Source organism: Pleurodeles waltl, chromosome 4_2, assembly GCF_031143425.1.
Source record: "Pleurodeles waltl isolate 20211129_DDA chromosome 4_2, aPleWal1.hap1.20221129, whole genome shotgun sequence".
NCBI classification, from domain to species: domain Eukaryota; kingdom Metazoa; phylum Chordata; class Amphibia; order Caudata; family Salamandridae; genus Pleurodeles; species Pleurodeles waltl.
Genome location: NC_090443.1, coordinates 415,702,547 through 415,720,412, shown reverse-complemented (window position 1 = coordinate 415,720,412; position 17,866 = coordinate 415,702,547). Strand labels below are relative to the sequence as shown.

The 17,866-nt window shown below is 43.5% G+C and overlaps 1 protein-coding gene across 6 annotated transcripts in view; it reads right to left on the bottom strand.

Moving 5' to 3' along the window:
• C4_2H1orf21 (chromosome 4_2 C1orf21 homolog) overlaps positions 1-17,866 on the bottom strand; it is a 316,947-nt gene that overhangs the window by 153,934 nt on the left and 145,147 nt on the right. For all 6 annotated transcript variants that reach the window (XM_069231634.1, XM_069231635.1, XM_069231636.1 and 3 more), the window contains one exon: positions 6,508-6,605. In XM_069231634.1, coding sequence (XP_069087735.1) covers positions 6,508-6,605 — 98 coding nt within the window. The remainder of the gene's footprint in view (positions 1-6,507; positions 6,606-17,866) is intronic.

The following is a 17,866-nucleotide window of genomic DNA, read 5'->3' as shown; positions in this document are numbered from 1 at the left end:
CAAATCTTCCCCCAGCTGTAAAACAAAAGTTCCAGTCATGAGAAAGCTTAAAAGACACAATGGTGGGCGGGGTTATTATTTTGGGGTCCCCACTAACCTAATGTGGGGACCCAGAGATGATGTAGACAGAAACAGCATTTTGAAGGTGGACCCATTTTCCTAGGCTCACCACAGGCTGAGTTATAAGCAAAAATGTTTTGTAAAAGTAATGCCCTGCAGGGCATTTTGGGGCGAGTTTTCATGCCGCAAATATTATAGTATGTTGACTGCAATGCTCAGAACAGCCCCCAGAGCAAAATAGCATTTGGAAGAAACATGGTCATGTAACCATACAGTCTGCCCTTAGGGAGCATAACCACATGAAAAAGGAATGGGAGAAAGTAATGGAGTGTAACCATATATTGAGCCCCTATAGCAGTGTTTTTAAATTTTTTTTTTAATGCTGTGCCCCCCCCCCCCCCAAGTAAAAAAAAAAAATAATCAGGCCCCCCTCAGAAATTTTTCACAATTATTCCATTAATATGGTAATGCTTAAACATTTCTAGTCTCAGCTATAAAACAAAAGTTCAAAGCCATTAGAGAGCTTAAACAGACACTGAATGGTGGGGAGGGTTATTATTTTGGGGCCCCCATTAAACTAGTGGGGACCCAAAGATGATGTAGAGAGAAAGAACATGTTGACGTAAACATTTTGGTGGTGGTCCATTGTCCTAGGACCACCACAGGCTGACTTATGAGCAAAAATGTTTTGTAAAAGTAATGCCCTGCAAAGCATTATGGGATTTGTTTCCCGTGTGCAGTGGCTATTGTGAATATTGTAGTATCGGCTTTTCCACTGTGCCGGGTGAGAAGCTTTAGCTTTGACGATTTCCGTTTTACGTAAAGCATTTACCAATTTAAAGTGTTTTAAGGCGAGAGCCCAAGAAATTACTCTGATTCGGTAACTGTGAACAATGTGGCCAGCGCTCCAATACCACTGATTGAGTTCACACGGTTGTGCCTGCTCACGCTGTGAGCGCCGTGGCCACCATGCAGCATGAAGGGGAGAGGCAAAGAAAATAGCTCACCCATGCAAAATTATATCGGCAATCCTGCAGTAATCCATATAACAGGGGCAATCTGCAAGGCATGAAAAAAACAACCTCAATGCGGGACAAACAAAAAGCAATTACCAATGACATCAAGGGATTTTTGAAAGGCAAGCCCACGAACGAGTGAAAGTTATCGGTGCGACATGGTGTGTGGTTAAAAGCCCACAATACTTACAACAGGTCAAAGGGCCTGTGCGCTAGACGTCACAAATGGGGGGGAAACAAAAAGAAAAAAAAAACAGCTGTAAAGGTAAGCTGAAGGGGCTAATGGTGGCTGGACATGGAATATATAGCTTTAAAGTTATATTGTCTCAATATTTAGTGCTTTAAAATTTATATGCAGCAGTCGTGTTACTGCATAGCTTTAAAGCTATTTTCTGCTTTGAAGATGTTTATTTTTTTGGGCCTCCATGAATAAGGAGTTATTTGTTTGAGCACAATATTACAACTTTACTGAACTCCTTAATAAATACCTTTGAAATGTGTGCACTGCGGCCGCTTCCAAACCCTGTGCAGGCAGCCAACCCCAGCTCATGAGCTGTAGCTCCAGTCCGTGATGAAAACAGTCGGGTAAGGTGCTGAAATCCTGGCTTTGCCGTGTTTTTACTACAATACACTACTATTCTAGAAGGCTTCCAACTGTAATATCGTAAAGTTGGAAGCCAACCCCTTGAGTAGTATTTGTAGAGTTGCCCAGCTCCCTAGTTCAAATTGCTCATTTAGTTTATGCTTTGCATTATGGGACTTGTAGTTTTTTTTTAAATTATGTGAAACAAGCTGGAAACCAGCCCTTGGAGTAGTATTCACAGAGATGTCCAGCTCCCTAGTTCAATGTGTTATTCTCTCATTTAGTTTATGTTTCTGCTTTGCATTCTGGGATGTGTAGTTTTATTTTTATACCGTGATACAAGCTGCGAATACAAAGCAATACCAGACTAGATGAACTACACACGTTTGAGTCTGTGAAGCTTGAGCTGTGTGTGCATGCATTTATAAAACTAACCTCGAGGAGAGCTTACAGCTGATTATGCTGTGCAATGGTCAATATTTTATAACTAATATTTCAGTTCAAGACCAACTAAGGATCATTAATATCATGTGAGATGGCTCACCTCAAGCGTGTGAAAAATCATGGGCGTTTTGTTTGACTCCCCAGACTGCAGTGAAGGGACAGTGATCCAGTAGTATGCATTCTTGGAGCACAATTATTTATTCATTGCGTGCGGACAATGTAACCTGTACCAACTGCCAAGTAAATATGTTTTGCACCTGGGAGTAGTTTGTGTTTTAAGGGCCCATTAAAAAAATATTGCAGTAGGCCTACTAGCCCTTTAGTTATATGCAGGGCCACTGGAATTACGTGGCAGAAGAGCCCAAAATATGTGGCAGGGTTGACCAATTAATGTGGCAAAAAAAGTCCAGTTATGCATTTACAATGCCAATAGCTTCAACTGAAGTAAATGAGAGACCTTTTGCTTTGCAAATGCTTGTGCTGGTAACTGAGCCGATACATTCTGGGAAGGTGAGACCAGCAACTCATGCCACGTCTTAGTGTAAGTGCATCCAGGCCAAGACCCTAAACACCGCTGAGAAAAAATCCCAACAAGGTGGTTCCAGTGACAACTATTAAGTTGGCTACTGTGCATGCGTTAAATTTTTTGTGCTGAAAAAAGCTTCATGAGAAATAGACGATTAAATGCACGTCTAGTGAAACATATGTATTGTTAGATTACTAATGGCTTTGAAAGTCCGTTAATACATGTAAGGAAGGACAATATACAGCAAGGTGCTGACGTGACCATCAATATTACAGCTGCATTGGTTTTCAGCTGCTACCACTTCCATGAGACATGAACACAGCTTTACTGTGGTAAGCCCAGCGCTGCATGGGGTCTTTGTGCAACGGTGGCATGAAATGCTTGAGTAAGGCAATAGTGCTAGCAAACGTCCGCTTGTGAAGCCATAGTTGTGCATCACAATCACGCAGTGCATGCAGTATGCTTATCGAGTGGTGGCGATGCTGTCCCACGCAAAGTCTTGCATCCCAAAGAGGCCTGCACACGTGGACAGCCGCACAGCAACTACCTTCACTCAAAGTCTAGAGCTGGTAAGCAAAAACGGAAATTTCTGTGGTGCAACAACCACACGCAGGTACCAGGAGATTCTCTGCAACAGAGTTGTTCTTCTAATTCCCTCTCCTCCTTCCATCCAGAGGTGAAGACATAGCTATCAGGGCGTCTCCGTTTCGTATGTAAGCCACCAGCCAAAGGAGCAACTTCAAAAGCATGGAAAGTAAATGTTTTACTATATCCCTTTTCTTACTGTTCGTTTGAAGTCTTCGCCTCACCAGTCTGATTAACTTTGATTTATTTTTCTACTACAGGGAGTGCAGAATTATTAGGCAAATGAGTATTTTGACCACATCATCCTCTTTATGCATGTTGTCTTACTCCAGCTGTATAGGCTCGAAAGCCTACTACCAATTAAGCATATTAGCTGATGTGCATCTCTGTAATGAGAAGGGGTGTGGTCTAATGACATCAACACCCTATATCAGGTGTGCATAATTATTAGGCAACTTCCTTTCCTTTGGCAAAATGGGTCAAAAGAAGGACTTGACAGGCTCAGAAAAGTCAAAAATAGTGAGATATCTTGCAGAGGGATGCAGCACTCTTAAAATTGCAAAGCTTCTTAAGCGTGATCATCGAACAATCAAGCGTTTCATTCAAAATAGTCAACAGGGTAGCAAGAAGCGTGTGGAAAAACCAAGGCGCAAAATAACTGCCCATGAACTGAGAAAAGTCAAGCGTGCAGCTGCCACGATGCCACTTGCCACCAGTTTGGCCATATTTCAGAGCTGCAACATCACTGGAGTGCCCAAAAGCACAAGGTGTGCAATACTCAGAGACATGGCCAAGGTAAGAAAGGCTGAAAGACGACCACCACTGAACAAGACACACAAGCTGAAACGTCAAGACTGGGCCAAGAAATATCTCAAGACTGATTTTTCTAAGGTTTTATGGACTGATGAAATGAGAGTGAGTCTTGATGGGCCAGATGGATGGGCCCGTGGCTGGATTGGTAAAGGGCAGAGAGCTCCAGTCCGACTCAGACGCCAGCAAGGTGGAGGTGGAGTACTGGTTTGGGCTGGTATCATCAAAGATGAGCTTGTGGGGCCTTTTCGGGTTGAGGATGGAGTCAAGCTCAACTCCCAGTCCTACTGCCAGTTCCTGGAAGACACCTTCTTCAAGCAGTGGTACAGGAAGAAGTCTGCATCCTTCAAGAAAAACATGATTCTCATGCAGGACAATGCTCCATCACACGCGTCCAAGTACTCCACAGCGTGGCTGGCAAGAAAGGGTATAAAAGAAGGAAATCTAATGACATGGCCTCCTTGTTCACCTGATCTGAACCCCATTGAGAACCTGTGGTCCATCATCAAATGTGAGATTTACAAGGAGGGAAAACAGTACACCTCTCTGAACAGTGTCTGGGAGGCTGTGGTTGCTGCTGCACGCAATGTTGATGGTGAACAGATCAAAACACTGACAGAATCCATGGATGGCAGGCTTTTGAGTGTCCTTGCAAAGAAAGGTGGCTATATTGGTCACTGATTTGTTTTTGTTTTGTTTTTGAATGTCAGAAATGTATATTTGTGAATGTTGAGATGTTATATTGGTTTCACTGGTAATAATAAATAATTGAAATGGGTATATATTTGTTTTTTTGTTAAGTTGCCTAATAATTATGCACAGTAATAGTCACCTGCACACACAGATATCCCCCTAACATAGCTAAAACTAAAAACAAACTAAAAACTACTTCCAAAAATATTCAGCTTTGATATTAATGAGTTTTTTGGGTTCATTGAGAACATGGTTGTTGTTCAATAATAAAATTAATCCTCAAAAATACAACTTGCCTAATAATTCTGCACTCCCTGTATGTTCGATATTATACTCACAAGATGAAGTTGCCTTCAGGGGCCTCGCTAAACTTGGAGACTAACATTACCAATAAAAACCTGAAAACCTATCTCGGATATTCACATTTCTACCATAACTATTCTTGGTAATCAACGATGTTTTTCCTTATGTAAGTTACATATACACTTTGCGTTAGCTTATTTCACAAGGAACACTCTATCATGAAGCCCTTCATACAACAACCAGCGGACCTCAACTGTTGAGACAATCTATAATAAAGGCATTTTTGACTATGAAAGGATACGAGGTTGAACCTCCAAGGTTCTTTTGTTTTTACATTTTTTAGTTAATTTCAGGAGTGTAAAATGTATTATAGGGAGAGCAATGTAAAGCCCTGCCTCAGGACCTCACAAAATCCCCAAATTCCCTTGCATACATTTGGAACCAATCGGAGGGTCCTCCTGGGCACAGCGCAGAAGAGCAGTCCTATTTTTGGGTCAGTCAGTCAGTACAGCTGGCACAGGCCCAGTGAAACCTGATTAAAGAGCATCTTGTGTTCTTCTCTTTTTGCCGGAAGAATAGCAGAGCTGGCACTAAAAAGCAGGCCTCGCCATATGGCAGGACATTAAAAAGCTGTCTGGCGCTGTCCCCAGGCTGGAGAAGTGTTGGGAGGAGTGGGGGAGGTGGCGGGGGAGGAGGGGCGATAGGGGGGCAATCGTGTGCGGGAAGAAGCAAAACACTTCATGGCACCCACATTCATCCATTTGTAAACAACATGCACATGTCAATGTGAGATCAAATACAAATGGGCACTGAATCCTAACCCACTACCCACCTCCCAAAGTGATGCGCAAGGCCATAAGTGCTTTTCAGGGTTGCTTCATACACACAGAGGTTAATGGTGGTTTCTTGTAGGGCGCGTTCTGAGAAATGACTCTCTTCTAGGTCGTGGGCGCTCTATTTTGCAGATGTGGCATTAGTGGTAAGTGCTGGATAAGGTGCCCTGCCATTACAAGCAATCCACATCAGTGCTATTCTAACCACCAGTTCCTACGTTCCCACACAACAAAGCAGCGCAACTTCCTCACAGTGCTTACCAATGCCAACTCCTCCCTCCGCTCACCAGTACCAGGTCCTCACATTGCCCATCACTGCAGTAAAGTACAACTTTCAGCTAGAAAAACTTTCAGACTTCGTACTGACAGTAAAAGCAAACACTAAAGGATAAGCGAGCAAGTCTTTTTAACTGCTTTCCTGGACAGGAGTGATGAACCATCACAGACACAACTTCCAACTTGGTGAGCTTCAAAGTTCCATTTCCCAGCACTGAATGGTATGTGTAACAGAAAGACAATCAACTTCCTTTGTAATGCCAGCGACTCCGTAGGTTTGCTGGCCATGACTTCAATGAAGGCAGCAAAACTATACAAGGTACATTTGTGAGCTGAAATGTGGGGCTTTAAAGTCAATACATCGCTGGCAGCTCTTACCAGGTTCTCTTGGTTCTTGGCAGCTATTTTCTGGTCTTCCTCTCCTTCCCCATTTTTCATATACTTGACCTCCTCCACGGGTTTAATCCGATACTCATCTGCAAATGGGAGATCAAGAAAGACAGATGAATCCAACCGCAAACATTTACAGAATATGCAACATGAGAAAAGGCCAATCTGAATCAAATAAAGTCTAGTCTAATCAAAGGGGACGTCTCTCTGGTGACACGCTCGTCTCTCTTTTTAATGCCAACAAAACAGTTTTATCTTCTAACGAGAAGAGCTGGCACTTTACCTGGACTGCACTGAACACATAAGAGCCTATTTTCTGCCAATTGCTACCTATAATTTGCTGAACACCTTTCATGATACAGAAAGGGGGCCGAGAACGTTTCACATGAACAAGCTATGCCCAGTAAGAGCCGCTCATAAGCTTGTACTGATTTAGAAAAACAGAAAATATGTATGAGATAATAGCCGTAAAGCCAGTAACTTCTCACCTGCCACATCAGACAACTTCCACACCATTAGTTTTCAAAAATATAACAAATTCCAATCAAGTGACTGAAAACTCTTGCACCTGTTTATGGACGTTTATTTATTTTAAATCAGGAGAAGCACGGTATCTGTATCACCACAGACAACATTAGCTCCCACTGCCTCCCATGGAAGCCATTCCAAGTGGGGGATGATTACTTTTGTTCCCATTTAATGGTTATGCTTTGGGTAGAAACAAGGAGACTAGCTGTAATACCACGCCTTCCCACATTGTTTGACCCTCGGCAAAAGAGTATCTTAATGTTAACAGCAAACAATTGCATCAAGTCGACTCATCAAGCCAGTGTGGGAGGGAGGGCTGAGGGATGGAGGGCAGGAAGAGAGTGGGAGGAATGAGGGGAGGGGGAGGGTGAGTGGCTGCTATAAGAGTTCCATTTATCAAACAAGTACTCAAGACACACATGACCGATACCCTCACTAACACTAAACGTCGGCACCAACTTTTTTTAATATACCATACAGCAATGGTACTTTAATCCTGCCAGAAAAAAAACAAAAACAAATTAAACCTTAGTACCGCCTGTGACTGCTACAGACTTCTCTCACAGGGCTCACTTCAAAAGTCTAGAATTAGTGAGACTATGTTTCAGTCAATAGTTGCTCTTCACAAGAACTAAGTATGGGGCAGGAATGTGCAGGATAGGGAATTCTGGACACTGTAACTAATGTTAAAGTGATTTGCTACACTGATTTTTGCAAGCAAGTGGAGCATGGTTTTCCTTGAAGACTAAGACTTAGGGCCATATGTACAAACACATTTTCCCATTGACACAGAATGGGAAAAACCCTTTGCTACATCTGGCCCTAAGATCGGATGAGATCCTGAACCTAATAGCTTGCCTGCCTCCCCGTCTCAGCAATGATGCATCTGTCACCAGCGTCAGCTCTGAGTGAGGCTGGAAGAGTGGCCTGCTGCCGGTCCACATGCATTTTAGCCACTACTGCAAGTCTTTTGCAGTCTCCTCCAAAACCTTGATAGAGCCGGACAGCTGCCCCTGGTGCTAGGCCCCCTGAGACCTCAGGTTCCATTGCAGAGCAGGCCTATGCCACATAGCAAAGTTAACAAGCATCGTGCAGAATGCCAAAAGGTCCAGAAGCTTCAGAGGCATTCTCATCAAGCCCAAGGATGAAAAGCCTGGTGGAGGGAAAGCCCAAAACGGCACCATACCCAGGATGGCTCCAATAAAAGGAAGCCTCTTCAAAGAAGTCAGGTGTAACTTTGGTATGTTTATAGTGAACCCCAGCAATGTCTGGAGGTTTGCCATTGTCTGGAGGTGGTCCTTGACTGACAATGGCAAGCTCACCTTTAACAGCCAGTTGTCCAATCAGGGGAAAACTGCAATCACCAACTTCCAAAGATGTGCTGTGACCACAGCCGCCACGTTTGTGAAAAACAGAGAGGAAATGGTGGGACTGAAGGAGAAGCACGGTGAACTGAATATGTTCCAGGCCCACCTTAAATTGCAAGTAGCACCTCTGGGACTGCAGGATGGGTACATAAAAATAAGAGTCCAGCAGGTCCAAAGCCACCATCCTGTCATCTGGATCCAGAGCAGACAAAACCTGGATCAATGCGAGCATCTTGAATTTGTCCTTCCGAGAGAAGACGTTTAGAACGCAGAGAACTAAAATAGAACAAAGGCCTCAATCTTTCTTTTGGACAAGGAAACAGCAAAAGTAACAGTCAATATTTCTTGGGCCAGGAGCCTCTCAATGGCTCCTTTGGCCAAAACAGCCTGCACCTGGAGCAAGATGGACAGGTGTTCCTCTGAAAGATGCTTGTGAGGTGGACGTAAGGTGCAGTGGGTGTAACAGGAATGGAAGGGCGTAGCCATGCAGAAAAATCTGCAGGACCCCCTGTCAGATGTTATGCTGCCATCCCCAGAGGAATTGATGGAGCCTGCTTCTCACAGTGGGGTATTGTGCGGCTATTGCCAAACTAAAGTGGCTTGGAGGCTGATGCCAGAGACGGGGGCTGGTAGGCACCTGGACATTGTCGACTCGATCCCTGGCCTCGAAAGGACTGGAGTGCACGTTGCTTGGACAGTGGGCCTTGCCATTGCCTAAATCTCAAACCCCTGGGGAAGCCTCAAAAGGGGCAAAATTGTTTGGGATACGGTTTGTAGAGTACTGAAAGGCCCAGGAAGTGTGCTGTGGGTCTGCTTTATTTGAACAGCTGCAATGCAGAAATCAGATTCTCAGGTGAGACCCATCAAAAGGCATATCCATAAGTGACACCTGAACATCACTAGAGAAGACTATGGATCTCATCCATGCATGGCGCAGAAGCACAATGCTAGTCTTGACGGCTCTGCCTAGGCAATCCCAGTATCCAATCCTAATCTGAGGGAGTATTTTGCTCTGCATTGGTCATTCTGAATAGTTTGTGCCAGGTTGCCACCAAATTCCTCCAGGATTGCCAGCAAGATCTCAACAACCATGTCCCACAATGTGTGGGAATACCTACACACCACAAAGCTGGCACTGACGGATGGAACAGATAGGCTTTTGGAGGAGAAAATGTGTTTCCCCACTTCCTCAATTCTTTTTGACTCTGCTGGGGGAAGGGTCATAGGTAAAGAATTGGGATTCATTCTGCAGGTAAAAGCTTAAACTACCAGACTCTCAGGTGGAGGGTGCGGAGTCAGAAAGGCAGAATCATCTGGAGCAGGCATGTACCTTCGGGCTACCTGCCTATTCAATAGTGAGAAAGACCAAGCTTAGCCAAGTTACTAATTTGAGTGTAACTCATGGTGTCGTTGCAAAACATCCATGAGGATATTGGTTTTTACCTTAAAAGAGAGAAACTAAATATAGGACTTCAGCTGAAGGTCTGATTATCACAGAAAATAAGGCGGTCTCTTCCACTGAGGGACTGGAGGGAAACACCTTCCCACTTATCAGTGGAAGCATCAATGTACTGGCTTCTTGATTGTCTAAGTAAACATTGCTATCATATTGTGCGGGAAATTCATCCCCATCTTGCCCATTGTCACTGGAAGCTGATTCTCTTTAGTCAGTCTGATCCAAAAAGTTGCTGGAGTACTGAAGGGCAGCTCCTGGTAAAGGTAAAGACTTGTCAAAGTCAGGATGAACTGGGGCTGGACACGTCGGAACTGCTCTGGGACACGACCTAGGTCGAGACTGAGACAAGTTCAGTTTGGAGTCGGACAGGACAATAGGAACAATTGTTCTCCTCCTGCAGCAGTGGCATTGATGTGGCAAGACCCCGCGTGGATTTTGGCACCTGATTTGACATCAGCGTCAGGAGGCATAAGCAGGGTGGAGGATGGATCTGCCAATGGTAGTCCGACTAAGGACCTACAAAGAACCTTGGGGCCTGAAAGCATGCCAGAAGGAGTTAGAGAGGTGCTAAAGATTCTGAATATTTCTTCTCTGAAAGCCTCAACCTGTTGGGATGTTGCTGATGGACCCAAAAAATCAGGGAGCACTGGGATCAGATATGAAGCCAGCTCCTCAATGAAGGACAGTGAGTCAGACAGAGAGGCAGCCTAGTGTCTTCATAATGCCTTGGAAAGAGAGCGGCGAGACTAGGACGAGTCCCACTTGGCTTACTTGTGAGTCCTCTTTGACTTAACTGAAGGCTGGGACCGCGACACAGACCTGTTATGAGTGGCACCATCATAGCAGGAACAGGTCTGCACCCTCAACTCTAGGTATGAACTGGACTTAAACAAGTTCTTCAGATTTTTAGTAATGCACCTCTTGAGATCACCTTCGGATGGAGAAGGGCACACTCTTTGCATGACTTAGCGTTATGTCACAGACATCAGCTTGCGACATACCATGCAAAGTTTAAACCCTGTGTTGTTACGAGGTAAATTTCTCTTGCAACCTGGAAAACAAAACTTTTGAGAAAAAACTCAAATTATGAGAAAACTGATAGAAGCTAAGTCCGGATCTATGTACCAACGTGTAGAAGGAAAAGGATATAGACACATAGGGGTGGTGCTTATACGCAGCTTCATCCTCTCCTTAAGATAGGTGCTCGGCATCCAGATATGGAAGATGTGCAGGCAGAATTTGAGGCCCTGGATGTCTAAACCAGAGGAGATTTTCAAGTATAGCTGTGAATCATTTGCATAGGGGAGAACCTTGATGAGGTTATCTGCGGGTAGAGCACTAAGCAGCTCCATGTACAGGCTGAAGATGACAGGAGAAAGTAGGGGACCCTGGGGGACTCCACAGGTGAGAGAGGTTTTGGGACCTTGAGGTGCCAATGTGAAAAAACTGGTTAGTGTAGGTTGGAAAGGCAGGAGGAAAATCAGTAAAGGACATTGCAAGTAATTCCCACTAGAGACTTCAGGGTACAAATAAGGGTGGAGTAACCAACTGTATTGAAGGCAGCTAAGCAGCAGTCCAGCAATATCAGGAGGCAGGAGTCATCTTCATCTGTGTTCAGGAGGGCATTGTCTAAGATGTGCAAGATAGGGGTCTCCATGCTGCAGCATGATCTGAAGCCAGATTTGTAGTCGTGGTATGATTAGCATTGAGCAACTGTGTCTAAATAGCAGACTGTGACCATCAATATGTGGAAAGTGATACCTTGGTGTTTCATCTGTTCGTATCCTATACACAACATAATTATTCAACAGATTAAACAAAGGAGAGAACTCCACATACTTGTTAAGACAGGAGAAGGCAGAAAAAAATTGCTTCATTCAAAGTGCTGAAAGATGTATATAAGATGCCTAATTAGTACATAGTAGCTTTGGCAGCAACATGACCCACAAAAGGATTGAGAGGTAGTTTTAGTCACAGTTGACTGATTACAGAATACCATATTCTCCTGATTATCCAAGTAATTCAGGCAAGTTATATTAACTGTCTAGTTTATTACTAACAACAAGGACTGGCCAGAGCCGGACTGGAAACCTAAAGCAGCCCAGGCAATTCTTGTCAGACCAGGCCCCCACAGTGAGCCTGACCACTATAATGGGCTTGGGGTCCCCCCACCCCTTTAAGAATATTTGGGGGAAATGGCCAAAACGATGCATTCTATAACATGTTTCATTATATCTTCAACTATATTAGTTTTGAAAGCATAGTAAATGATGACTTTACGATGCACCAGATTAAGCAATCTTTAATGGGGCTCTTCAATGAGTCCCTCACCATCACCCTCTAACGGTGCCTCTCATCTTTCCATAGCCCACCTCTCGCATGTATTTCATTTGGTTTATAGTGCCTCTCTTAACAGTGTAGGGTGCTGGAGCAATTTACATCAAACATACAAACAGAGACTTCAGTATATAGAAAATGTTACATAAAACAAAGGGAACTACAAGGTGTAGGATTCACATGTCATCCACACTGCTAGGCATTCTTTTACTAGTGTTTGGTCTGGGGAAGCATAAACTCAGGATTCAGAACGTAACAGTGACACAGGCTGACTTTACTAATAATTTATTTCTACCTAAACAAACCCTTTTTTAGCAAAAATTAGGATAATCAAAGGCTGGGAGAAAAGAACCTTCTAACCTGTACAAAGTTTGCATGCAGTTCTTTGATGGCCTTTCATAGCTCACTGTGCTAGATTATAATTGTAAATTATGAACTCCTCAGTAACAAAATAACCTCTGTGACAAAAGTATCCCACTGAGCACTTCACATAAAATACTGTTCTCTGATCTGCATAGTACATGTTCTTGGCAGCAGGCGCATTAACCCTCTGCTCTACCTTAGAGGAGTTAAAACCGCCATTATACAAAACTCCAATCTTTCTCCAGCAGGTACATAAATACCACAATTATCTTGACACCTTTATTGTTCCATGGAAACTGTTAGATATAAAAGGAACTCTGCAGTGTTTTTCAAACTGCTGCAATGCTACAAAACAACCTCACCGAGTAACAAAAGCAACCTCCCACACTACCAGCCTCCCAGGGAAACGCCTGATGCCTGGTATGGCCAGTCCAGCCTTAGGACTGGAGTGTTAACTAAGGTCGTGATAAATTAGGATCCTATGGCGAGTCTCTTTCAACCAAGTGAACTGTCTGAGGGGCTTTTGAAGACTAGATAAACTACCATGCTATGACATTCTCTGACTTGGTTTGACTGAGGACTACCCAAATAAAAGAAATTGAGAAATACAAAGGAACTACTGGTCCACCTCGATTCTGTGAAGGTTGTAAGGTGACAGGCTCAGGTATTCCACCAAAGGTTTTCAACAACCTATTTGAACCATTATGGCAAATATACAGCAGGCTACGGCCAACTCCCACACATCACTGCCAGCTGAATCGACATCTGTTTTTACTTCAGTTTTAAGGGAAGGTGCACCTTGACTCTCCAGGAAAGCCCCCCACCCCCCTTGATCTACTACTCTGGATAGGTGCAAGCAAGAAGAACTGAATCCTGCTCTTTCTGTAACATGGTCAATGCAGTGAGGAATATTTGGGCCATTGCCAACAGAGGTGAATGGTAGGCACTGGCAGCAGGGGTGATTTGTCCTTGGGCTGGATACCTGGTGAAGCCTCGCACCAAACTCAGTCCTCAAGGATCTGAGCACAAGGAAGGTCAGGGCAGACTGAAAAGCTACTTTAACAGGCATCCGAGTGGACTGATTATAAACTAATAATGTGTTCAGTTGCCTGGTATAGGCAAAGTCCCTAAAATTCCGCTTGGGCTGGCAATCTCACACATATACAAAGCCCTTGGACTTAGCTGTAAATCTTCCTTCCACCCCCTTTGCTCTGGAGTTTCAGGGGGTGGGGGCACTGAATGGATCCCTCTATTCAGAGGGGAAAGAATTGCCACCAAGAAGGACTCAGGGGAGCAGTCAGGGATGAATCCATAAAAAATTAGCAAATCCAATACATCTAGGCACTACCCAGCCTTTTGTCTTCGCTAATGCTGTTCCACATCAGCAAAAAGATCAGCACTGATTTAAAAAACAAAATGCACTTTAGCGTCGTGACGTGGCTAGCATTCTTTTTTAACTTTTAATTTATTATTCCAGGATGATTGACATCAATCTTGGAATGATTGAAATATAATGTGTAAAAGTGCATCAAAGTGAAAGAGCCCGGAAGCAAATTACAGTCTCGGAGCACTCCAAAAAAGTGGCATGGAGAGGCAGCACAGAAACAGACAAGCAGAAGGGTGGGGGGAGCTCTTGCAGTAACTCATCATCAGCAAACACAAGGGGCAATAGAGTAGCTGGCAGAAGGGATCCGAAAAGTAAAAGATAAACCGGAGGACAGGGAGTGGAGCAACACAGACACCATGGGCCCAGGATTAAAAAGAGGTAGCTGCACATGAGAGAGACGGTAAGAAAACACATGCCTTTGGGACTGGTGTGTTAACTAAGGTCGTGACAAATGAGGATCCTATGGTGAGTTTCATTCAACCAAGTGAACTGTCTGAGGGGCTTTTGCAGAGTAGGTAAACAACTACCATTCTATGACTTTCTCTGACTTTCTCTGACTTGGTTTGACTGAGGACTACCTGATTAAAAGAAACTGAGAAATAAAAAGGAACTACTGGTCTAACTCGATTTTGTGATGGTTGTGAGGTTACAGGTTTAGGTATTCTGCAAACGTTTTTCAAACACCTGATATTTGAACCACTAGGGCAAATATACAGCAGACTACTGCCAATTCCCACAAATCACTGCCAGCTGAATCAACACCTGTTTTTACTCTCAGTCCTGAGGGAAGGTGCACCTTGCATCTCTAAGGAAGGACCCCCTGTGAGCTACTACTCTGGATAGATGCAAGCAAGAAGAACTGAACCCTGCTGTTACTGTAAGATGGTCAATGCGGTCAGACACATTTGGCCCATTGCCATTAGAGATCAATGGTAGGCACTGGTAGCAGGGGTGATTTGCCCTTGGGGTGGATACCTGATGAAGCCTCCAATCAAAAGGATGGCAAAGAAGCTATGCTCCAGTGGGTAGACAAACTCAAGAACAAATGTGCATATATGTCATAACTTGGTAGCCATTTATTTTGTAACTCATCAATTCAAGATGTTGTACCCCTTCTAAGGAGTTATAAATAAAAAAAATATTTAAAAAAGTCTCAATGTCCATTTAAAAAAAATAAAAACAAAGGTGTATCTCTGTAGCAAACTGCAGATGTTGGATTTAAAAAAACGTGGAAAATGGGGGCTACAAAGTGGGGGGTTCTGGTTGAATTAAACACCAACGAAGGCTGATGTGGGGGAAGGAGCAAGAGAGGAGTTGGGGTTGTTTAACTAGGAGTGGTATGGGAGGCCAATGTATGATCTGTGTGGTAGCAACACAGAGGTGGTGAGGGGTGGTTTAAGTTGTTAAGCAACACATGAGGGAAAATATCAAGAACACAACCCCGAGGAGTGCTGGACAAAAAGAAAAAAAGTAGTTCACTGATCATAAGCAGCAGAAGGATACAAGCCATCCAAACAAAAGGACAGTACAAAAGCTGGGCTCCATTGGAGGGTCAAAAATAAAAAGAGGAAAGAAAGTCGCAGGCAAATTACACTGATGAGACAACAAATCAATAGTGTAAGAAACCGGATTATTATTTCGGGTGGATGACTGCTCACTTCAAGGAATAAACAATCTTTTTTAGGGTGAATCCACAAACTCGCTAAATTAACCTGACCTTGACCACCTGGCAGCAATGGCACAGAGCAGACATGCATAACTTGGGGGCAATGTGTAAAGTAGTTATGCAGTACCAAAACAGTTACAAAATAAAAATGCAAAATAAAATTTAAAAAAAATCACTAACCAAATTAGAAAAGTAGAGTAAAATTTAATAAACAAAATGACAAAAATCTAAAAAGAGAAACTGGAGATATGATTTTTTGCATTTTAAGTGGAAGTAGTGCCAAAAAGCACAAAGCGCCAATGATAGCCAATGGTCGCGGTGGACCAGGATCTAGGCGCAGTTTGAGGCTGACGTGATGTAGCGCAGGCCAGACACCAACCAAGTCCGTCTTGGTCAAATATTTTACATCAAAGTTTACTATTTCAAGTCCCAATCCACCAAAGAAGTATACTTCTGAAGCCCCCCAAGACCTCATTGGAGCATTTAAGAGGCTCACAGGGTGTCAGACAGAGTCTAACACCCGGGTCCATTCCAGGTCCAGCAGCCACTGGTCAGCTGGGTACGTCCAAGAAAAGGCCTCTTGCAACTTGTTGTCTAACTGTAGCCACACAGGTCATCAGGCAAGTGGCCCTTGTAGTTCACTTCTTTGTCCTGGGTACAAGAGGGAGCAGATCCACTTCTTCAGACCTCCTCTCAGGTTACAGAGAGCAGGTCCAGTCTTTTTCTGATCTTCTGCAGGTCCAGAGTGTGTTCTTAAGTGACTACCTTGAGGTGCCACATTTATGCCTGGCTCTAGCTAGTGGGCGGAAATGACTGCGGAGCCTGGCCTAACCAGTGAGGTAAAGATTCCTAGGGGTAACTACCCACTTTTGCAGCAGTTTCCTTTTTGCCTTACTGCAGATGTACCCAAAATGCTGTGCGTCAGGGCATTTTCAAGATCACAAAAGTCTTCAGCCACACTCAACTTGGGCTCTGAGAGCTAGGGGGTGCGTGAGGTGAGCGTACTATGGTAATTCTACTGTCTGCCCACATCTAACACTAAATACAATTGAGTTTGAGGCAAGCACTGTACCCACAACACACCCAGAGACAGAATTATAGTAGGACAAAAGCAGGGCCTTTCAGCAACCACAGTGAATACAGTGAATTGCCTTGGCATCCTGTTCGCTCTCTTTTATGTCTGCCTTAAGTGTTACATGTGGCTCAAAAGACTTATCAGGATTTGACATAGTAGGTTCGTAAAGGATGCCCACAGACCCCACCATGCATATTCTGTAGAATTCAGAGGAGTGCTCTATGCCTATTCAGTTCAACCTATTTTTTACTACTGGGAGGGATTTCACAATTTAACACCTATTTAAGGCTGAGAACAGGATGAGAGCTAGCAGAGACCTAAGCTGATTACCCTGCTGACAGCTCAGGAAGGTAAATGGCAACTTTTTAAAAGTTACCTTTCCTTAATATTTATTTATAAAAAAACAAATTCATAATTACATTGTTTTTTTAATAACTATTAAAAACAGTTGTTTAATAATTTTTCTAGTTGGTCTCATTCCTGAGATACAGTATTGGTATTTTAGTTTTAACACTGGTTGTCTACATATGATGGCTAGGTCTGCCACAGAGAAAGTTACTTTGAGGGCACTGTCACTGTACACATATGGTAATATTAATCTTCTACATGCTAGACTTCAATATGAGGTAACAGAATAAATGGTGAACATGTTTATTTAGTGACTTATGTTCACACACTCTGTGGTATTAATCTGGAGTTCACAAAAATGTAGAATGTGACCTACTACAAATCAAATGAGGCATGACTCACAATTAGGTAATTCAATTGCTTTTGCTTTCAGGCTACTTCGCTCCGAGGTGATACATTCCCATTTCCTCTTCTGCTTTTCCATATGTTCCTCTTCCTCATTTTCAGCTTCCTCAAAGCTACACCTATTTGTGGTACTTCTGGGGTTTAACTGTAGGAAACATTTCCCAGAAACTAACAAAGCAGTACTATATAACAATGAAACAACAGCTACAGTGTGCAAGCAAGCGCACTGGCCTCAGCCCCCACTAGAGAGATCTTTATATATCAGTGTTCACAGGATAGTGTTCCAACAGATCTGACCAAGTCTAACTTTTGTAAGGTTTTCAGGAAAGGAGCATCGTGAAGTTAGATAACAACACCTCTTGCTTATTACGCTACCAGGGGCAATTCATAAAGCTGGAAGGTGTGAGACATGGAT